Here is a 24,596-nt window from a genome sequence, read left to right as displayed (position 1 = left end):
TGGACATAGCTCAACGGGTTGCGAAGCTGAAGTGGCAATGGGCAGGGCACATAGTTCGTAATACCGATAGACGTTGGGGTCCCAAGGTGCTGGAATGGCGACCTCGCACCGGAAGACGCAGTGTTAGAAGAGCCCCCACTAGATGGACGGACGACATCAGACGAGTCGCAGGGAGCCGCTGGATTGTGGAAGTCCCTACAAGAAACCTATGTCCAGCAGTGGACGTCTATCGGTTGATGATGATGATGATAAAGAACAAATAATAAGTCCTCAGGTCTCCACTCAGAATTAAAATAAGAAGGATTTAGAATTTCGCATTACTAATAGTGTGGTAGCCTAGGGGTTAAGACGTCTGCCTCCTAACTGGAGGTCGTGGGTTCGATCCCGGGCACGCACCAATTTTCGGAGTTATGTGCGTTTTAAGTAAATAAATAAATGAGAAGGATTTAAGTAATTCATCACGCTGGCCAAACTATATGGCAGAGTTTTGAAAACATTGTGGAGAATTCTCAGGCATGCAGGATTCTTCTCGATGTTTTCCTACACCATTAAAACAAGTGATAGTCGATACTTAAATCACAGCTAACTTCAAAAAGTCAGAAATCGAACCACGGAACTGCGAATCCCGAAGTCCTAACCACTAGGCTATCAACGCCATTAATTGTTATAATAAGTGTAATTTAAATTTAATCTGTTAAATACTGAATTAATATACTTTTATGGTGCCGTTATTCTTGTGCAGCGGTAAATGTATCGTGTACCTATATGTAAATTCATTAATTACTTATATTTAGATTTGGTAGTTATTAGCCTAATCATACCTAAATAACACTGCTTGTGTTATCTTCATTGTTTATTTGATACCAGTAGGGTTTCCAGATCGCCAAACCTAATAGCCGGACAGACCAGCCAGTTTGGCCGGACATTTGGGTAGAAAGGCCGGACACACCCTACATTATTGAGGATTTTGTATAATAGGTACGACAAAAAAAATGTATGTAAAATCAAGCTTTTATTATTATTGTCATATATCTTAGCGGCACTGCCGCCTGCGGGAGCGACCGACAGTCGACTCGCCTGTGCTCAGCCACGCTCGTTTGCGAAATGTAAAAAGCCTAACGAAAGCCGGACAAGCCGGACACCGTTTATTTTGGCCGGACTCGCAATCAAAAAGCCTACCTATGTCCGGCTTTATCCGGACGCCTGGCAACCCTAGATACAAGTATAAACTTGAGTTTAGTGGATTCATAGACTACATAGTCTTCGAACAGTGCGTGTTGCCAGTAATAACTAATGTATTATGACTCCAAGACATGGTCGCTAACTATGGACGTCGCATGGACTGGCCTAAGAATGACCCTGGACGAGTCTGAAACTATAAGTTCGCGACAGGTCGAGATGGCAATCGGAGAGGGAACGCCCCGCACACCCGCACAGCCCTCGCGCTAACCTGGTGCGGATGTGCAGGGCGTACCCCCGCCTCATACCCTGATTGCTATCTCAACCTGTCTCGTATATAGTTGGGCGTACTCCAACAAGTGAGTGTGAGATAATCCTTATACCTACAATCTACATTCATAATTGACGAAGGTAGGTACCTATCTTATAGCCATACTCAGAGTCGCTTAATCGTTACTTAAGTTTAGTTAAAACGAGACAGAGCTATATCTCTCACATAAATTGTCTCGTTTTAACTCAATCTTAAATAGCGATTAGCGACTAATGTACGGCTGTTAGTGTCAATACCAGTAGTAGTGTAGAGCAGTCAACAGCTATAACTTGTCATCGAATAAAAAGCAAACGCAAGATAAGTTTAATAATTTATTCATAACCTAACAATCATTTAACTTATCAAACGCTTATAGTATTTTAAATCCAAAATCACAAAGGTTACGCTGTATATAGGTGACGGCAAAGAACGCTGCTTCGGTTAGGAAGAATTCTTGAACGTTTGTGCGCATGTCAGCCAACAGTGTTGGTAATCTCTCTCGCACGCCTGGATCTGAAAATAAATAATTAAATAAATGTTCATTTTCTAAAAAATTATAATGTGGACATTTCATACCCTGTCGATTGGTTCGGCTACATTAAAGTTAACGTTAATGCCCAACAGCACCTTATGTCCCAGCTACATTAACGGCTATTAACGCGTTGTTCAACGGCATTTGTCTATATAACAACTAGATGATGCCCGCGACTTCATCCGCGTGGTTTTAGGTTTTTTGAAAATCCCGTGGGAACTCTTTAATTTTCTGGGATACAAAGTAGCCTTTGTCTTTCCCCGGGATGTAAGTTAACTGTGTACCAAATTTCATCAAAATTGGTTGAACATTTGGGCCGTGAAAAGCTAGCAGACAGACAGACACACTTTCCCATTTATAATATTAGTATGGAAGTATGGATGGCTAAATAATTTTTGCAGTTGTGAATTGTGATTAACTATTATCGTTACAAAAGAAACCAATTTTACCGTTGAAAAAGTCCCTTCAAGGAATATGGATTCGAAGATTTTTTTCAGATTTGGTCCCAAAGTTAAAATGATGCGTACAATTACCCCGCTTGTGTATACGATTACCCTGTTTCGAGATAGAACCCCTCTTTTCGTGGAATATTTTATGTAGCAATAGCTTTACCTGAATTGACGAATGCCCAGGGTCCGAAGTTGAATCTAGGATTCTCGTCGTCAACGAACGCATGCGATACGCTTTTGTCCAACTGCAGGTCATCGATGTGTGGAATTACCGTAGTTGTAGTCACCGATCCTGTGAAATTATTATGATTCAGCATAATAATATACTCCTACTCTCTCTGTCTTACTCTACTCTACACTCTACTGTCTGTGGCTCAGGTGGGAGCGGGTGCGTTCTGTGGGGCGGCCAGCGTGTAGAACAAACTCAACTTACAATAAATTGGAAGGAGGACGCGCGGACGCGTCCTAATCGAGAGCGGGTGGTCCGAGAGTTAAAATTTGCGATTTTATAATTTCTAAATTTTCTCTGGGTTGGTCTGGTGGGAGGCTTCAGCCGTGTCTGGTTACCACCCAACTGGCAAAACCGTGCTGTTAAGTGATTTAGCGGTCCGTTACCCCAGTGCTATGGGTTTAATAAAATCTGTCATAGCCCTTCTACGCTAGGCTGCTTCCATCTTTTTTTATCAAATATTTGTAATTAAAGAAACTGTGAAATCGACACCCTTCGGCGGTGTTCCCACTAGATTACAAAGGGATTATTCAAAGGGAGGATCAACAAATTCCTGAAAGGCCAGCAACGCATGGGTTGTTCCTCTGGTACTGCAAATGCTCATGGGTGACTGTACACTTCACTTAACACCAGGTGGGCACACCAGCTCGGTTGCCCACTATTTTTATTAAAATTAAAATAAAAAATTACGGAAGTTAGCGAATAGGTAGTCCGTGTTGACCACAGGCTCCCTGCCACGACGGTGGAAGGTGTAGAAGGTATCTTTGGAGTAATACGTCACGTTCCTGAACCGGATGGAGATCACCAGTCTATCAGTCTCCTTGTTCACGCTGCAAATTAAAAAAAAAAACAGTTTTGTTAAAGTACAGGATTTGTGTTAATAAAAGCGATTCTGTTTTTTTATAAAGAATATTAGCCAAGTTTATCATGCTGACTAATATTCCCCTTTTCCCCTCCAACTAAGCGTAAAGCTTGTGCTAGGAGTACTTAGGTACGACAATAGTGCAACGCGTGGGGCTTGCACCGGCGACCTTTCGGATTTCAGTCCGCTCCTTTAACCGTTGAGCTATCGAGGCTCTAAATTTAAGGCATTATAAGGCAATTTGACATGATACTTGACACATAAAGTTAAAATGGCGCGTGAAAAGTCATTTTGTACGCATAATAAATGATTTGATCTTGATTTTAACAATGTCAATGTGTATAAAAAAGACTTTCAGCAAAAATTACTTGCAGCCGGCAATTTTTTTTTTTGGAATGATCTGTTCGTGGTAGTGCTACATAGATGTCAATGGTAACAAACGTAAACTTACTAGAACTCCTCAATATTTCCATTGAGACCAGAGTATATAACATCAGAGGCACTCAAAGTCAGGTTTACTCTTGAAAGATACGTCGTAGAGACAGGTCGGATCAGGGGTTCTGGTACACGTTTGTAAGATAACTTGCAATGGGCGTGCTGAACGAAATACTGTTTAATGCACTCCTCGAACGAAGCTTCGCAAGGTCTGTCGACGTTTATTTCGTCAACTGTGAAAAAATCAATAGGTAAATTATTATTTTCAATGAATTTACAGTGTAGTTACAAGGAGAAAATCTATGTAAAATATTGAATATTTAATATTTCACAAAATATCGAGTTAAAAAAAGTCCTGGAACAAAAGTTGTTAGTTTTAATGATAACGATTACGTGCTGAGAGCTTTCTGATATTTTTATTTAACCATATTTTTACTGATACCATAACCATACTTTTACTTTAACTGATATTTTTTTATAAACAGGTTGTAATTAGAATGCTAGCAAAAACTTCGTGCAATTATTATACTTTTTAAACGCAATCCAATACCAATATTAAGTACTTTGAATATATTGGAGTCAAATTGGGTAGGTACTTAACAATTTTTTACTTTTTAATGACCGCTTTGTTTATGAAATCTATTTGTATTCGGTAATTATAGATACTTACTATTTGGACCTACACCATTAGGTATGTTGTCCCAATTGCCCATTGGGACCCAGAAGTTATTATCTGCAAAATAAGCGAAAGATTATGATGAAATATTTTTAAGTAGATAGATCAAACTCCCAAATTCCATATTGTACAATCGTACTTACTCATTTCGCCATTGTACCCATTGTATCTACCCTGTGATCCAATATTGCTAGTATTTCCTCTCTGTGACCCACCGTTACCTACGGCACCTCTACCTAAAACTGTACATCAAATAATATTTACTATAGTAGGCAATAGGCGTTGCTTTGTGCTAATAGTTAACTGTTTTTTTAATGAAAATATTACAATAAAACTTAAAGCCTTATCTAATTACTATACAAATCATGCCCGCGTGAAATGGTGCGAAGAATAATGGCTGCATTTCCGCGCTGAACAGCCAGGCTGATACGTTGCGCAAAAAATGAGCCAGCCCTTTTGTCACCAGATGAGACTATTAATCGCAGTGAAATGTCTCGTATGAATTAAAATCTTCAAATTTCCACTTCACTTCAATAATGTTATTGATGTTTAATAATAAATGTTATATGGATTCACACTTACTGTTTTCGCCGCCAGTAACTCCGTTATCGTTACCTAGTGGTAAAGCGTTGTCATTATTAGGACCTTGTGATCCAAAATTACCATTCTGTGATCCAAAGTTACCATTCTGTGATCCAAAGTTGCCATTATTAGCACCTTGCGGTCCATTGTTGCCGTTTTGTGTTCTAGAGTTGCCTGAATTACTATTTTGTGCTATATTGGTGAGAAGGCGTATTAATTCTCTGTAATCGTCTGTAAATAATATCACAATTAAAAATAGCAAAAAGCAAATTAGGTTTTAATTCATAGCAATAAAACCACATAACCAGATCCAGAGTTACAGTAGGATTTTTCGTGTAAATTTAAACGACAAGCTATATTTTCTAGGTTAATACTTACTATTTTGACCGGTGTTGCCATTATTGCCACTCTGTGATCCAATGTTGCCAATATTACCACCCTGTGATCCAGAGTTGCCAATATTATCACCCTGTGATCCAAAGTTGCCTATGAAATGAAAATAAAGTGAATAATGCTTTATTTTATGATAAACTTTAGGTTAAACTATTGTAGTAGGTATAGGTGAGTGTTTTGTGCCAAAAAGTTGAAAATGTTATTGGTTTACATGTTAAAGTTTAGTAATGATATAGTCCCGACCAAATATCGATTTATGGCCGAAGCCGAAGCGATGCATTGCCTACTACCACAGCCACAACGAAACAGACGAAATCAATGATTGAAAATAGAAATAGGAAGTAAGGAAAGTACTGATTCTGAAATGTCTTACTATTTTGACCACCGACGCCGGGTATGTTTGACAACTGTCCTGCTGCTGGTAAAGCTGTAAAAAAATACATGTTTTGGTTCTAATTCTATATTTTTAATAAAATGTGTAGATAGATGATACCTATAGTACATATACTTATCTAATAAATAATGGCATATATTTCAAATAAAATAACATGACTTTAATCATATTATGAAAATACTTTAACTTACAATTTTGGATCGCGCTGGTAGGTTTACTTGCCAAACTTCCTCCTGGTAATCCTGCAGCTGTAAATATTTACTTATAACTTATATTTTATAATTAATATATAATATCTCCAAGGTTTAGGTATTTAATTACACAGTTACATGTAAAAGTTAATAGTGACGTCGTGAGTTTATTTTGCCGGACAGCTCATGAAGTTCCAGCGAAAAGAACAAGAAAGAGGGTAGTTCGCTACTGCCCATGGTAGCTCGAACTTTACACTCGCAGCAGTGCTGTCCCGTGGTGACCACGACCCGTGCAGTTGGATATAATATTGATAGGTATATCAAAATATCGACAAGTAAAACAATCAAATTGATCGTGGTATATACCCAAAATATTTACACAGTAGGTATATGGTATTTATAGAGGTACTGTGTAGTGTTGGAACCATCAAACCAAAAAAGGTCGATTAGCCTACTAATTCGATACCTAACACATTTAAAAGCAGATTTTCTGTTCTGTGATCAAAACATTTTATTTGACTACTTTCAAAATATAAAGAAAAAAACGAAATTATGATTTAGAAAAAATAAAAAATTTGCAAGTATGGATGCTTAGGTGCAAGGCGTATAATTTTTTAGTTACCTACTGAGTTTAATTTTTGTAAAAAGCAAGAATGTATTTTCAAAACCTGAAGTAGATAAAATACATACTTACTATTTGGAACATTACTGGCAACGCTTGAAATTTCGCCCAAAGGTAAACCTGTAAATAAAATCAACCATAACTAATTGGGACAGTTGATATTGTTATTGGCTGTGGCATTTTTCTGTATTTAAAAAAAATTGCACGTATGATTGGTAGCCTTGGACAAAATGACGTGAAGTTACATTTTAACGCCAGTACGTTTGTAAATCACCCATATTTTCATATTCAGCAAATGCCTGAGCACACGAGTAGATATCCCGAGTAACAATAACTCACATTCATATAAGTAGGTAATTTGTGCACTGCTCAGTGCCCAGATTAAGCGTGCGATTCCACTGACGCGGAGCTGGGCATAGTGGAACGGAGCGGACCGTGAATTGGCCAATCACAGTTCTCGAAATCCCCACTCCACATCAGTGGAAACTGTGTGTTTGGTCAATTCACTGTCCGCTCCGCTCCACTCCGCCCAGCTCCGCGTCAGTGATAACGCACCCAAGAGTTAAAATGGCGCGTGAGGAGTCATTTTACGGACTGTAATTCTATCTTTTGACAATGGTAGCATATTGTTTTATATTTAAGAACCTAGTTAATTTCCCATTTAAATCCGCAAAGATATAAACAAAATTTAAAATAGTGTACTCACTGTCTTGTAGATTGTTGGGATTAGCTTGTTGAACTGAAAATGAAAAAATATACTTAATTAGAATTTAATATTAATTATATAGCCGTGAAAACCGTTATAGCCGATTGGTTAAGACGTCCGCCGCCTATTCGAGAGGTCAGGGTTCGATCCCAGGCACACACCTCTAATTTTTCGGAGTTAGGTCCGTTTATAAAAATATCACTCGCTTTAACGGTGAAGGAAAACATCGTGAGGAAACCTGCATGCCTGAGAGTGCTCCATGATGTCCTCAAAGGTGTGTGAAGTCTGCCTGTCCGCACTTCGCCAGCGTGGTCGACTATGGCCAAACCCCGGACTATAGCCGGCGATTGGTCGATTATAATGATGATGATGATGATGATGATTAATTACATATATACACATTTAACTTCTACTTAGGTAGGTATACTACCTGTGTTTTACTACAAACATTAACTTATGTGTTTTGCTTGTAAAAATAAAATTATTGATAAATAACTTACGGTTTTGGACAGTGCCGGGAAGGTTTGGTGGTACTGTAAATAAAATAAAGTAAAAGTAAAATATTCTTTATTGTACACCAAAACCATAACAATAGAAATATCTATAACAAAGATGTTTGCAAGTACAATAGGCGGCCTTATCGCTAAAATAGCGATCTCTTCCAGGGTGCGTCCAGGCAACTTTAGGATAGAGGATATAATAAATATTAAAGAAAGCGGAAGGGGTGTACTAATTAAATAAAGTAAATGTATTGAATATATCGAAATATTAAGCATGAATATATTTTTTATAACTAAATATTATATCACCTATCTGACTTGCTCTCATTTGGCTTTACAAATATTACATTACTCAATTACAATAAATTGCTTTAAATAATATTAATTTCTAAGCGTTCAAGTAAATGCAAGTTTATTTTAGATTTATGTCAGTTATAATTTTTTATTATTTACAGCAATAACTATCCATACCTACTAATATTATAAATGCGAAAGTGTGTCTGTCTGTCTGTCTGTCTGCTAGCTTTTCACGCCTCAACCGTTCAACCGATTTTGACGAAATTTGGTACAGGGATAGCTTGCATCCCAACTTTTTATCCCGGAAAATTAAAGAGTTCCCACAGGATTTTTAAAAACCTAAATCCACGCGGACGAAGTCACGGGCATCATCTAGTTCAAAATAAATTAGATACTTACTGCTCAAGACATTGCTAGGTACGACTGAAGGCAGCCCTAATGGTATATCTATAAATAAGAAAGTAATATAAAATAATATTATGTAATTAATTAGAAAGAAAGATAGATAGAAAGAAAGATAAATCGGTCAAGTGCGAGTCGAACAATAAGTAATACATATTGTGTGAAAATTTCAACTCTCTACCTATTTCGGTTCACGAAATACAGCCCGCTGACAGACGGACGGACAGCGGAGGCTTAACAATCGGAGTCCCGTTGGCAACCTTCGGGTACGGAACCCTAAAAATTAAACTCGTGAAGATCGTGGTAAAACCTCGCTTACGACTTGGGTTATCAAACGTCAATTTATTGACTCCTCTCTCTATTGTATCACGTACTGTTTATTATAATACAGTAGCCGGCAAGAAATACTGTACACGACCTTTAGAATAAGATTTCGGCTTTGTAAAGCGTTGACTCTGTCACTCATAGCGATCGATGTACACTATTTCCTGCCGGTTAACTTTAATTCAGGTTTTACTTACTACTTTGTTCATTGCCGGGCAGGGTTGCAATTTGTCCTAACAGCTGACCTGTAATCCATACTAATATTATAAATGCGAAAGTGTGTCTGTCTGTCTGTCTGTCTGCTAGTTTTTCACGGCCCAACACTTAAACCGATTTAGTTGGGTACAGAGTTAGCTTACATCCCGGGGAAAGCCATAGGGTACATCTTATCCTGGAAAATCAAAGAGTTCCCACGGGATTTTCAAAAACCTACATCTAGTAATTTATAAAATTTTAACTTAATAAGTATCATCACCTTCATCGACTTAACATCGCCAGCTTACTACTGAGGACGGGTCTTCTCTCAGAATACGTTTGGCCATAGTCTACCATGCTGGTCAAGATTGGATTGGCAGACTTTAAACACCTTGTGGATAACTAACCCTCAGGCATACAGGTTTCCTCGCGGTGTTTTCCTTCATATCGTAAAAGCAAGTGATATTTAATTGGGTACTTGAAACGGGTCAATGGATATCTAGTTTGGGGTCCTGAGGACGAATCCCAGACCCACACGACTAGGTAACAAATAATTCTAAATTGATTCGTATAAAATAATAATTTATACCATAATATTATTAATGCGAAAGTGTGTCTGTTTGTCTGTCTATCTGCTACGTTTTCACGACGCATCAATTTTACCAATTTTGGTAGGTACAGAGATATTTTGCATCCCAGAGCAATCATAGGCAGAGCAAACATAGGCTAATCATACGAAAGTTTTTATCCCGGAATACCAAAGTGTTATCACGGGATTTTTAATAAACTTAAATCCATGTGGATGAAGTCGCGGGCATCATCTAGTTATTACTATCGGCTTATGTTATTCATTATATTATTATGTAATTATTTATTTGTGTAACTACAAAGAATAACTTACCATTTTGAGCACCTCCAGGTAGAGCAAGCACTTGTCCTAATGGAGCTGTGAATGAAATTTTTGTCCTTAAAATAAATATCTAGGTAGGGTAGGTATGTAGGTACTTATAGCGCTCATTAATATTATGATTGTGCGCATAGTATCTTTTATGAATAATATGTATACTGGGTTCTTTTTTTTTCCTTTAATAAAAAACTTTATTATTATTATTAAATGCAAAGACCTGCCTTACCATAAATATAAAAAACTTGCTCTGGTGGCGCCATTGGTATCTATGGTATTTACTTCACATTACTTCGCAAAATATCTCTTACCATTTACGGAATTAGAAGGATTTCGTGGATTGAGCGGGCCTTGACCGAGTGGTAGAGCTGTAAATAAAAATATTAAAACCAAATTAAGGTTACAAGTATGATTAATATCATATTATTATGTGAACTGATATGTTAGCTATGTACATCATAATCATGATCATAAACCCATCGCCAGCTCACTACTAAGCACAGGTCTCCTCTCAGAATGAAGCTTTAACAATAGTCCACCACGCCGGCCAAGTGCAATTTGAGAGACTTCACACACCTTTGAGAACTATCAGGCATGCTGGTTTCTTCACGATGTTTTCCTTCACAGCTAAAGAAGTGATATATAATTTCTTAAAACGCACTAAACTCCCAAAAAGAAACCCTGGGATCGAACCTCCAACGCAAACGCCATAACATATTATTTAGTTTTTAGTTTCATGGAATTTGTCTGGTGGGAGGCTTCGGCCGTGGCTAGTTACCACTCTACCGGCAAATACGTGCCGCCAAGCGATTTATGGGGAATTATATGGCCAAAGGAATATGTGTTGAATAAAAGCCGCCATACCCCTTCCAGTTAGCCCGCATCCATCTTAGATTGCATCATCACTTACCACTAGGTGAGATTGCAGTCAAGGGCTAACTTGTATCTAAATATTTAAAAAAACCTGGTCCCTAACCCAGAAAACAGGCGCTCTTGAAAAGGAGGCCTGTATACATCTTCTGCTGGCTGGATTGAGTTGAAACTAGAAAAGCCCATGTCTTATTGGCATGCTATGCCTGCGATTCACTAGCCCACTGTATGGTAGCCCCCGAACTCATTTGACATTGATTGGTTCTACATTGCTGCTTCACTGAGTGATATTAAATTAATTTTCATAGAGAACCTTCAATGGATTAAAAATAAATGTCAAATGAGCTCGGAGGCTATCATTCAGAGAGACTTAGCGAATCAGTAGGATGGATTGTCCTTTGTCAATGATTTTAAAGCTCATAAAAACACATTTGTACTGGGTAAGTACCTTCACTTAATATTTTAATAATAACTTACCATTTTGGTTACCACCGGCAATTTCAGAAAGTTGTCCATCTCCTATAACTGGTCCTGAAAAAAAATGATGAAAATTATACATAGGTACATACTTAATTTGTATTTTTTATGAATAGTGCCGCAGTTTTTTTGGATTAAGTATTATTAATTACGGAAAGATAACCGGCGTGTGCTACTAAACTGAATTTTTAAAAACCCACTCTGAAACCATCTTCTCATAATTGCCTTTCTTACGAAACCGGTTGGGGGCACATCGGTTGGATGGTTTCAAAGTTTATAACGGACACAGGTAGAAACATTTTTGTGTTTTATATTATGTACTTAATTATTTAGTTATATAACTTACTATTTTGTCTACTCCTGCGCAAGTTTGGTATCGACCCGGATAGTTCATCTGTGAAAATTAAAAAAATTAAGCATTAAAAATTGCATAATAATTGGTTCAGTAAATATGTTTCAAAAAAACTGTCGTTAAATTTGAATTTAAAAATAAACAATACTTACTACCTATAAGTCCGCGACAGGTCGAGATGGCAATCGGGATGGGGATCTCATCATCATTATCTTATTAAACTATTGACGGCCTCCTCTCAGAATGAAAAGGGTAGAGGTCCACCACGTTAGCCAAGTGCGGTTCGGTAGACTTCACACAGTTTTTTGTGCAGTAATAAAATCTATCTATTCGAATAACTTACTATATTGGCCATTGTTAGGAAAGTTTGGATATCGTCCCGCTGGTACATCTGGAAATAAAAAGTGGCAACAAAATTGATATCAGCTGCTAAGTGAAGTTTTATAAGAATAAGTTTTTATTTTAACTTAAAAAATGTTTGCAAAGGAATTTTTTTTACTCCTTAGAAGAATTTGTCCAACGTGATAAAAAGCAATTATGATGTTTTATTGTTGGACTTTCTTTTTTATCATATTTTATTACGGTGCCTATATTTGCTTGGTTTTTGAGATTTACAATTTTGTTCTTATCAAAAATGTAAAATGGTATGGTATACTTATTACTCGTACTAAGTTTAATTGTATGATTTGCCTGTATTTTACAAAAAAATATTTATATTAATTAGTAATCTAAACTGTCGCCGACATGGCTAATGTGCTGGACTGTTTATTAGATATAACAGCAAACCTAAACACATTATGCAAATAAAGAATTGTATTGTATCGTATAATAATAAATTAATTAAATTATTAAGTATATAAATTTTATTTACACACTCCGATACAATGTATTGGAGTGTGTACCTAAATAAAATTCTGTCTGTCATCATAATAATATAATAATCTAAATAACTTACTGCTTTGTATGTTGTTTGGTTTTCGCTCTAATGGTATAACACCTGGAAATAAATCCAATAGCTAAAAGGTGTTTAATTTATAATAAAATATTGTTCACCCTAGATGATGCCCGTGACTTCGTTCGCGTGGTTTTTTTAAGAATTCCGACAGAAACTAGGATAAAACGTAGCCTGGGCAATGTTGGCTTTTGATGGCGGGCAAAGTCCGGATTACATTGCCTGCCATCAAAATCGAACAAATTTTGGTTTAAATGTTAATTTATCAAAAAAAATTACTTAACGAATTTGCTTATAAATTGCTTTTTGGGCAAAGTACCTATCATTGAATAGCAAAGTTGGCTAGTTTGACGGTAACTATACCATTTAGGACGTTAGGACACACGAGTAGATTATCCCTAGTTAGCATTTAAGAAGGTGGAAAGGAAGGTGGAATAAGCCCATTTCTAATCAACACAGGGTACGTAGTAGGTACTATTATCTCTTCTGTGACAGGGGTAACATAAGTATATGCCCCGCTGCACCCGTAGGTACAATTGACTATAATTTTGGTAACACACTTAACTTAAGTTATCTGATAACTTACTATATTGGTCATAGTTAGGATTTGGATTCTGTCCCTCTGGTTCAGCTGGAAATAAAAAGTGACTATGAAATTGACTTTATTATTAACTAGCCGATGCCCGCGAATTCGTCCGCGTGGAATTAGGTTTTTTAAAAATCCCGTGGGAACTCTTTGATTTTCCGGGATAAAAAGTAGCCTATGTCACTCTCCAGGTCTTAAACTATACCCATGCAAAAATTATGTCGATCCGTTGCTCCGTTGCGACGTGATTGAAGGACAAACCAACAAACCAACAAACAAAAAACCAATAAACCAACAAACAAACACACTTTCGCATTTATAATAAGGGTACTGATTAATTATATTACGTCTTATATAAGCTGTGATAGCCTAGTGGTTAGAACGTCCGCCTGCTAATCGGAGGTCGTAGGTTCGATCCCGGGCACGCACCTCTAACTTTTCGGAGTTATGTGCGTTTTAAGTAACTAAATAACACTTGCTTTAACGGTGAAGGAAAACATCGTGAGGAAACCTGCATGCCTGAGAGTTCTCTATAATGTTCTCAAAGGTGTGTGAAGTCTATCAATCCGCATATGGCCAGCGTGGTAGACTATGGCCAAGACCCTTCTCTTTGAAAAGGGACCCGTCACAGGGACTCGTTCTCTGTAGTGAGCCGGCGATGGGTCGATCATGACGTCTTATATTAGGTATTATTTTATGATCTGAATTACTTACTACTTCGTATGTCGTCGGGAATGTTCGGCTTTTGTCCAGTTGGTATATCTGTAAAAAATTGTTCGATATCAAAAATATTGTACAAAAATTACAAGAGGCAATTTAATTTACGATACTATCTACTATTAAAAAAAATAAAAATATGCTATTTATACACGGTGATATGTCATGAACTATTGAGGTGTGTATTCGGATCGGACTCCATACAAACGAAGATACTTATTTGAATATAATCCAATTCTATAAAATTTTGTAGACACTCTCAAAACTAATAATCTGTGTCTGTGGTTTACCAGATTTCCGTAAATACATATTATATTAAGTAATTCCTGAAAATTTCAATTTGTAATTTTAGTACTTAGAATACATTACTTACAGAAATCTGGCAAACCATAGACGTAGACATTAGTTTCTAAAGCGTTTCTAAAAATCTCATCATCAAACTTCGTTTGTATGCGGCGAGCTCGAGAAAGATCACAAATAATGTTTGCATTTTAACGTCTTTATCACACTAATGCATACGTACGCACGTGGTATGTCTTTACGCCACAGGCATAATAAGAGTCTTGGTGCCACGTGTGATTGCATTGGTGTGCTAAATACCTATAGGTTAAAAAAAAATTTTTGATGCGTAGGTATATTATGAATTATTGATAATTTAAAATTTAATAAATAACTTACTGGCCTGGAGACTATTCACAAAGTTTGATATTTCTGAAAAGAAAAAACTTTTTTAACTATCTCCAACTAATTTTAAATCGCAAACATTTTCTACTGTGACTTTTTTTTTCACTTGATTACCTACTCGAATATGTTACAAAATTAAGGATTAATAAAAAATCGGACAAGTGCGAATCGGACTCGCACACGAAGGGTTCCATACCATCCACAATAAATAAAACTTTTTTTTCATAGCGGTAATTTTGAAATTTTTATTATTTGTTATAGTGGCAATAGAAATACACATTTTGCGAAAATTTCAACATATTATGTATTACGGTTCACGAAATTGGCACCGCCCGCTGACAGACGGACTGACGTACGGACGGATGGACGGAGAGTGGAGTCTTAGTAGGTAATAGGGTCCCGTTGGCACCCTTCGGGTGCGGAACCCTAAAAAACGACAAATGAAACCTAAGTTTTAGTAACAAAAAATAAAACTGAATAACCAGCATGAATTTAGAGCCTCAATAGCTCAACGAGTAAAGGAACTGAAAACTGAAAGGTCGACGGTTCAAACCCCGCCCGTTGCACTAAATTGTCGTACCTACTCCTAGCAAAAGCTTGATGCTTAGTTTGAGAGGAAAGGGGAATATTAGTCATTTAACATGGCTAATATTCTTTTTAAAAAAAATTAAGGAAAGAAACTCATAATGAACTTTATCCAATTAAACTAACATTCTATTCATAAACTTTGACTCTCAACTACTCAAAACAATTATACAGGGTGTAACCAGAACGCTAAAATATTCCATTACTGTTTTCGACTAACGATTTATGATTCTAACCACTTACCACTTTGATCACTGCTCGGAAGGTTTGTAAACGGTCCTAAGGGTATACCTGTAAATAAAATAGTTATCTAAATAATTGTATTCATTATTATTTTTTAAATCGGCTAAGTGCGAGTCGGACTCACACACGAAGGGTTCCGTAAAATAGGTAACTAAAAAGTTCCACAAGAAATAAAACTTTTTATTTAATTTGATTTTTTGAAGTTTCTTAGCACGGGTTTATTATTTTAATTTTACTTACTATCTGAAGTATTCCCTGCAGTAGCACCAGATGCGCCTAAAACAACATAATTAAGACATTTATTACCTAGGTACAATCTGTAATAATTTATATAAAGGTCGTAATGCGTAATGGCTCTTGACCGGTCAAGTTAGTTTAGACATTTTGTAAGTACAACTGAGTTAGCCACTTTATTCACAATTAATTTATTTAATCAGTATCGTTAATTATACAACTTAATAAATAAATATGATTTATAAGTTACGTTTCAAATTAACTTAATAAGAAATAACAATTTTATTTCGCGCAAACGCAGAAAGATTCAGCCAGTAGGTATTCGTGGAACCATTCCACGTGGGCATTATTTGTACCGTAATAAGGCTTTTTTCATTGCTGGGAAATGCGTTTACGCATCCCCCCCTCCCAGCGGCGCTCCTGCGCATTGCCTGGCGACAGCTATACATTTTATTGTAACTATTAGTTTGAGCTGCGCGTTGATAGATCAGTCAGTCAGTCAGCTTTTCCTTTTATATATTTAGAGAATAAATGGTACTGATTGTGAGCGCAACTAAATTTTAGAGTATTCGCACATTTTTCTTACCAAAGAAAAGGACAGACCCAACTTATTTAAAACTGTTAAGTTTTTTGATATTAAATTTAAAAATAATTTTCCGTCCATTTTTAGCAGTATTAAAAAGAAAAAGATGCAGATACCCTAAATTTAATTAGAGAAAAACATCAAAATCGATGCTGTCAATTTAAAAAACTTATTGAGTAAGAAACATAATAAGTAAAAATAGTAATAATGATTAGTAAAAACTTTACGGTATACTATTCTAGAGCCATTACATTCGCACTTAAGTAACACCAGGACAAAACACACAATTTTCGCGTACATGTCTGTTACCGAACACGATCACTATGAGATATTATAATACTAGAAACTGTTACATCTATAATTTTATTTATCTACCTTCGTCATGATGTTGCGTGTTCAGTTACAATTATACCACTTTTGTATAATTCTATTAAGAATTGTACTTAGTAAACTTTTTGACGTTTCAACATTTATACAGGTTGATTCATTTTGTAGTATGACTAGCTTACGTCCGCGACTTCGTCCGCGTGAACTATACAATACAAATTTCAAACCCACATAGGGGTCGAATTTTACAAAATTATGTTCTTAGCGGATACATACATATCTATGTGCATGCCAAATTTTAACCCAATCCGTCCAGTAATTTGAGCTGTGCGTTGATAGATCAGCCAGTCACCGTTTCATTTAATATTATGTAGAGAAGTTGTTGCCCGCGACTTCGTCGGCGTAAATTTCGGACATCGATCTGTTGCTCTGTGTAAGGTGGACAGTCAACATCAAACAAGTCGCAGGGAGCCGCTTGTTTCAGGCGGCGCAACGGACCGTGTCGTGAAACCCTTATAAGAGATCAGTGTGAAGAATGATGATGATGATGATGATGATGATGATGATGCTGATGACATGCCTATACAGTTTAAAAAAGCACTTATAAAACAAAGTCTTTTCGATTGTCTGCCTATTCCCTACTTCTGATTACTTAGTGTTAGTACATCGCAGTCTTTCCATCATTCTAAAAAATTATAGAATTAATTTAGTTCATAGAATTGGCAAACACTCGCGTGTGAGGCCGGGCCGAAACAACTACTAAATAAAACACGCATAATTTCAGAACATCCTGTACATATCCAAGTGAACCACAAATCCTTGCATAATTTTTATGCATATTTTTACGATAACTTGCATCCGTTTAAGTCAAGGTTTATATCAATCTTTCTTGTATTCTAATATTCGTCTGTATCTAAACATATATGTGGGTAGTATTTATCAGTTTCCTTTAGAATTTTTTTAGAAAATTATTTTAGGTGCGTCACATTAATCTAAAGTGTACTTAGACGAATACAATTTTAATTTTTTTTTTTCGATGACGGGCTCGCACTTCTAACTTTTCATATAATTTAATTTAAAGGAAAACACTGTGAAGAAGCTTGCATACTTGAGAGTTCGGCATAATGTCCCAAAGTGTGTGAAGTCTGCCAATTCGCACTTGGCAGCGGGGTGATCTTTCTCATTCTGAGAGGAGACTCAGAATGATAAAGATCTCAGTAGTACGCCGACACGATGGGTTGAGATGATGATGATGAATTTAATCATTTATTACATATTATGTTTTATCTTTTGTAAAAAGGGTATTCTTAAAATAACCTCTTTATCGTGACTGATATTATAGTTATGGTAAGTAACATTTATTGCATTTTGAAAGTGTAAATGCTGAGTTTTTTGTCAGCTCTTCTCTGTAGAATCTAGTTTCAGAACCGGTGGTAGTGTCCTGACAAGAAAAATGTCTACAGCGTAAGCCTATATGAAATTAATTATTTGAGTTTAAAGATTGCCGTCTGCTTAGCAAACGAAAGAAAAAATATCCAAACCAAACTTCCCCAAACAGTATGTCGTGAAAAGATCAAACAACAAAAGTTTGCTCAATAAAGCTACCTCCACAATGAAGTGGTGTTAAAGAAAAGAGAGAATTTAATCCTGAAGCCATAACTTTCGTAAAAAGAGCACTCTTATACAAAGAGCCTCTTTACCATGACTGCGTCTAAAAACTTTTTCCTATCTGTTCACTTTGAACGATAAAAATCTTTGTAGATGCGGTACTATTTTTAATCCGTGAAAAGATGGCCTCACTCCTATACCAGTAGGCCATTTTATTTATTCACTTAGTTCTAACATTACTAACATAATTGTAAGGAAATAGTGTTACTAACACACTAACAGCAGTACTAATCGTTACTTAAAATTGAGTTGAAACGAGATAGATTTAAGTGAGAGATATAGCTCTGTTTCGTTTAACTCAATCTTAAGTAACGATTAAAAGACTCTGAGTACGGCTGTAACCCTGGTAAATGTAATGTTTGTAAACTTAATATGGACTCAATCTGAAATAAAAGATTATTTATCTATTTATTTAATCAATTCGCACCTTTTTATACAATTTTGATGGTTTCAATAAAAATATTCTGATAAGAAAAATATTATGTAAACTAGCTGACCCTGCGAACTTCGTTCCGCCTAACAGTCTATTCAAATTTTTTAATTTTTTTTTAAATATCAATTCACTATCAGAAATTCTAAAGTCCCTACGATTTAGGACTTCAGTACTTTGCAGCATCAGGATTGAGGAGTTAGGATCCGAAGTTCAATGATGTAGCCTATGCTTGGTACCTAAAATAATTTTGCATCATCCGCAGTTCCTGAAACATTATAGTTTAGGAGTGCTGTACCCTACATCATCAGGGTTGAGGAGTTGAGACTTGAAGTCTGAGAATAAAGTCGTTGCTTGGTACCTACAATATGAATTCACTATGAACACTTCCTGAATCTTGATAACTCAGGCGGGCAGTAACCCTGCAGCATCAGGATTAAGGAGTTGAATCCAGAATTTTTTATGTGACCACCACAAAAACTTTTTTTGTTGATTTAAAAAAAAAATTGCAAATCAGTCCAGAAACCCCGAAAAAATCGATGTAGAAAAAAGAACCACCTCATTTTTGACAGTCGGTTAAAAACCGATTACCTTGAAATATTTACGGAACAATTTTTAAAATATCCCCTTTCTAACAAAAAAAGAATGAATGAAATCGGACTACGCGTTAATGAATTACAACTCAGTATATATTTTAACTTTCATCCCCTCTCCTACGGGAACCATGCTGAATTTCGGGATAAAAAGTATCCTATATTCTTCCTCATAGTATGAACTCAAATCGTACCAAGTTTCATTGGAATCCATTCAGTAGTTTCAGCGTGATGCGCGGCCGTGATACAGACAGACAGACAGACAGACAGACAGACAGACAGACAGACAGATAGACAGACAGACAGACAAAAATGAAAAAAATTACAGTTTTGTGTTCGGTATCGATTATAGAGTGCCCTCGAAAAAAAAATTTCAAAATATCTTCAATGTACAGAATTTGACCTGTTACAGTTTTATTATAAGTATTGATGTAATTGATTTACTGAATGTTCTATTTTGTTTTATTTCAGTGTGAAACTATTTTACATTTCTTTTACTGTAAATTTAACATTTTAAACATTTAGGTTTACATTATAATATAGTTTAGCAAGTCTTAAGGTGAAAACACATACATGTAGTGTAGGCCTAGTAGCATCACATAGATAGTACTTCAACTTTAGATTATACAAAAACACCAAGGCCGCCATTTGTGTTTGTATTTAACTAGTTTTAAAAAGGAGGAGATTTTCAAGGTGTGTGAAGTCTGCCAATCCGAACTTGGCCAGCGTAGTAGACTATGGCCAAAACTCTTCTCATTCTGAGAGGAAATCCGTGCTCGTAGTGAGCCGGCAATGGGTTGATCATGATGTAGTCTTATATAGTAGTTCTGCTTCTAACAGTAAGAGATACGAGTAGGTACCTACATATTATAAAAATATCGTTATTGAAAAGTAAGTATACCGAGTCATAAAAATGCGCTCCAAAAAGTAAGAGAACATTAAATTAATGCAAAACCATAACATCAAGAAAGATGATCCAAAAGAAATCAGCTTCGTAACTGGAAGTAATTTATAAGTTTTTTCGTGAAATTGAGTGCGGCGCCCCACGGTTTAATATAACGGCTCATCCATTCACGGCGAACAATATGCCAAAGTTTCACACGTCAACTTTTTGCATTTCGAGATACATCACTTTTTATTGGCCACCTTTTGGCGGTAATGTGTTTGTATTTCGAACTGAGGCGATTACGCGTCTTACATTTTAAGTTTATCTACTTAACTTCTAAAAACATTGGTATATTTTGTAACTAGATGATGCCTGCGACTACAAAACAAGGATAAATATAGCCTGCCCCGGGGTTGGCTCATCCATTCGCCGCGAAAAATATGCCAAAGTTTCACACGTCAACTTTTTGCATTTCGAGATACATCACTTTTTATTGGCCACCTTTTGGCGGTAATGTGTTTGTATTTTGAACTGAGACCTACGCGTGTTATTTTTTAAGTTTATCTACTGAACATCTAAAATAGAATAGAATAGATTGGTAAAAATATTGGTACCTATATTTTGTAACTAGATATAATGCCGGCGACGATACACGCGTGGATTTAGGTTTTTTAATTCGTTAGGGAACTCTTTCCCTAAAGTTCAAATAACAAGCATATAATTAGTATTTTCAACTTTCAAAGTAAGATTAAAATCTTGTTGTTTGCGCCCCTATTGTGACTGTATTTAATTATAGTATTATAGTTGTAAAAATAAAATGATTATACTAACATACTTTTTAAGCATTGTCTATACTAACAAAATATAATAACATAGTTTTTTAAACATTGTCTATACTAACAAAATATGGGTCTCTGTTGCCTTAATAAAGAATTTATTTATTTATTTATTTATTTATTTATTTATTTATTTATTTTACCAAGTGGGGTATTATATGAAAGGGCTTTACCTGTAGATTCTAAAAAAGATTTTTATTTATTTTTAGGCATATTAATTTTTGATTTATCGTACAAAATGTCGAAAAAAAAATATTTAACCCTCGGTGCGTGAGTCTGACTCGCACTTGGCTGGTTTTTTTCACTCTGGCACTGATACCAATAAATTAATGTTTTACCAAACTTTCTTACAAAATCGGATGAAACTCAACCGTACCCCAAAGGACAAGTTTTCCGGGATTAGCATACTCAAAGGCTCGCACCTGCTCGTACTTCGGAGTTCCCGCAAGGTGTTAATTTGGAGAGTTATCTCCCCTTTACTAATTAAGCGTTTGAGTGGTACTCGAATTACCGGTAGGTATTTTTTTGGAAGCTGTGATAGCCTCTGCCAGACGTCTGCCTCTCAGGGGTTCGATCCCGGCTACGCACCTCTAAATTTTCGGAGCTATGTGTGTTTTAAATACTTAATGACCCTTATAGGATCACTTCGTTTTCTGTCTGTGGTGTCTGTCAATTCGGAAAAAAAAAAAAAAAAATAGGGTACCTACTTCCCGTTGACCTAGAATCATGAAACTTGGCAGGTCGCAAAATCTAAAAACCGTGAATTTGTGATTCAGACAGACAGACAACGAAGTGATACTATAATGAAACCCTAAAAGTACATTAATTGTAAAAGCTAATTTCCTTTAGGCAATTCCCTAGAATTACCAAGAAACAACGCAGAAACGGGAAAATTAAAAAGATTTAAATACGCTCATTCTCTTTAAAGTCCCTGTTTATTGCATGGCCGAGCGAAAAAACAATTACCTACGTATGTACGGAACCTTTGTAAGACCCATTACGATATTACGACTGCAGGTTATGTGTAGGTACTAAATAGTATTAAAAATCTACCTCGTGCCCTCTATCCGTGATAGCCTAGTGGTTAAGACGTCTGCCTCCTGTTCGGGAGGTCGAAGTTCGATTCCGGGCACGGACCTCTAACTTTTCGGAGTTATGTGCGTGTATGCAATTAAATATCACTGGCTAGGAAAACATTTTGCAACATGCCGGAGATTTCTCCCATGATTCTAGGTCAACGGGAACTACCCTATAGGTTTTCTTGACAGACACGATAGACGGACAGACACACAGACCCATAGACAGATAGACAGGCAGGAAGATAGACAACGAAGTGATCCTATAAAGGTTCCTTTTTTCCTTTTGAGGTACGGAACCCTAAAAATTAATAAACGCCAACAAGGCCAACGTAACTTATTAACGATACCGAATTCCCAAGCAAACCTACCATACAGTACGCGGCCAAAAGTGATGAACATCGATCTTTAGAAGGAGACAGCAGATTTGTAGAGCACTGTCTCGGTCGTTGAGACCGACAAAGCGTCATATATGGGTATGAGTGACAGAGACAACACAAAGATGAAATGTCATTCTACAGGCCGATGTTCATCACTTTCTTGGCTTGGCTTTAAAAAGATTAAAATCTGGGTTTGGTTCATTTTTTACCGGTCGTTTTGTCACGAATGAAAAGAGACAATAAGAACAATCACACACGGAACTCGGGCTTTGTCGAGTCTATTACAGTTATTAAGCCCGCATGTTAGGTATAGTACGCGACAGGTCGAGATGGCAATCGGGGATGGACCGCCCCGCACACCCGCACAGTCCCCGCGCTAACCCGGTGCGGGCAAGCGCGTACTCCGATAGCCTTTCCAGGCCAATTTACTTACAAATATTAAAATGCTTAGAAAGAATTCTGCTTTCTGCTATCAATCAATCAATCAGCCTGTTTGCGTCCACTGCTGGACATAGGCCTTCCCAAGAGCACGCCACCACACACGATCCTCCGCCTTCCTCATCCACCCACTTCCCGTTATTACCGGAGTCGGGAATAGCAGGGCGACCGGGAACTGAGGGCCTTTGTGTGTTGGCGTTGTTCATTGGGAGTATTGCCCATACTGACCAGGCTGGGCAGGCGGGTTGGTCAGCGCAGGGCTAGACTATTCGCATCAAAAACGCTGCTGCCCGTCCCTGATCTGTGCTATTTAAAGACTAGCTGTTTGGAATGGATATACCGCCATTCTTCGGTCGTCATATCCTCGTTCGCTAATTGGCAGGGGGCACCACGTGCAGGTGAGGTTGACAATTGGGACGCTAAGATGTAGTTACGCCCCCATACCCCCCTATATTTCTAGCTTTATATTTTTAGCTTTCTGCTATAACTGTCCTTATATATCGGAAGGTATACATATATACCAGTAGGTATATGTAGCTATAGGAAGAAATTACACAGGGCAGATGTGATTGCTCACGGCACGGCGAGGCGAGCCGCGGCGCGCAATTATATTTATTATTTAAGCAACTCCACTGCAGCTAGATTGTTTCGTTGATTATTTAACTGAATTGTTTTCATTCTCTGTGTGGAAAATAAGGGCTTTTACACTAAGTACGTTTTATTTTTATAGCTCACTAGACGATGCCCGCCGCCGATTTGGGGTTTCGCACGGGTAACTTATTACAATTTTCGTAGGGATTTCTAATTTAAAAAAAATGTAGTTATCTAATACTAACAGCCGTACTCAAAGTCGCTAATCGTTACTTAAGACTGAGTTAAAACGAGACAGATTTATGTGAGAGATATAGCTCTGTCTCTTTTAACTAAACTTAAGTAACAATTAAGCGACTCTGAGTACGGCTGTAATACTAATAATATTATAAAGAGGTAAAGTTTGTAAGTATATTTGTAGGGCGTAATATCTGGAACTACTGAACCGATTTTGAAAATTCTTTCATTGGTAGAAAACTACATTATTCCTAAGTGACATAGGCTATATATTTTTTTATTAGAAATCCCTACGAAAATTGTAATAAGTTACCCGTGCGAAGCCGGGGCGGGTCGATAATACAGTACGCGGCCGAAAGTAATGTACATCAACCTTTAGAAGGAGATAACAAATTTGTAGAGCACTGTCTCTGTTGCTGAGACCGACAAAACGTCATATAGGTATGAGTGACAGAGACAACGCTCTACAAAGCTGAAATGTCATTCTAAAGGTCGCGTACTGTTACATTAACATTAACATTTTCCGCAACGTCTGCGGTCACCTTGAATCAAGTGTTCGGAGTTCACATAATTCGGGCAGAGTGTAAACTTTCGGCTTTGACTAATAGTATTTGATGTGGCGTATGCAAAGTATTGTACAATCCGATGTGGCTTAAAAGCTTTTCGGTT

At 36.8% G+C, this 24,596-nt stretch overlaps 1 protein-coding gene across 1 annotated transcript; it reads right to left on the bottom strand.

The window, feature by feature from the left end:
* Positions 1-1,842: 1,842 nt before the first annotated feature.
* Positions 1,843-23,305, bottom strand: LOC117992724 (AAC-rich mRNA clone AAC11 protein-like). The gene is made up of 22 exons (XM_034980438.2): positions 23,245-23,305; positions 12,837-12,878; positions 12,225-12,272; positions 11,876-11,923; positions 11,530-11,583; positions 10,494-10,550; positions 10,180-10,224; positions 9,281-9,328; positions 8,757-8,804; positions 8,061-8,093; positions 7,561-7,593; positions 6,927-6,974; positions 6,233-6,289; positions 6,021-6,074; positions 5,633-5,740; positions 5,255-5,485; positions 4,816-4,914; positions 4,667-4,729; positions 4,013-4,229; positions 3,390-3,529; positions 2,634-2,762; positions 1,843-2,002 (listed from the first exon to the last, which is right to left on the bottom strand). The coding sequence occupies exons 1-22, from the start codon at positions 23,303-23,305 to the stop codon at positions 1,860-1,862; spliced, it is 1,806 nt and encodes a 601-aa protein (XP_034836329.2). The 3' UTR covers positions 1,843-1,859.
* Between the last annotated feature and the right edge of the window lie 1,291 nt (positions 23,306-24,596).

This window comes from Maniola hyperantus, chromosome 22 (genome assembly GCF_902806685.2).
Source record: "Maniola hyperantus chromosome 22, iAphHyp1.2, whole genome shotgun sequence".
Lineage (NCBI taxonomy): Eukaryota > Metazoa > Arthropoda > Insecta > Lepidoptera > Nymphalidae > Maniola > Maniola hyperantus.
Note: the sequence above shows the minus strand (reverse complement) of the source record. Positions and strands in the feature narration are given on the sequence as shown.

What these genes read in the sequence shown, in the direction of transcription:
- LOC117992724 (XM_034980438.2), bottom strand. Translation starts at nt 23,305, where the DNA reads ATGAACAACGCCAACACACAAAGGCCCTCAGTTCCCGGTCGCCCTGCT. An exon ending in GCGCAGGAGTAGACAAAATA is followed by an intron (nt 11,584 to 11,875) that starts GTAAGTTATATA and finishes ATTTTTTTTCAG; the next exon opens with GACCAGTTATAGGAGATGGA. An exon ending in TCCTTCTAATTCCGTAAATG is followed by an intron (nt 10,225 to 10,493) that starts GTAAGAGATATT and finishes TTTCATTCACAG; the next exon opens with CTCCATTAGGACAAGTGCTT.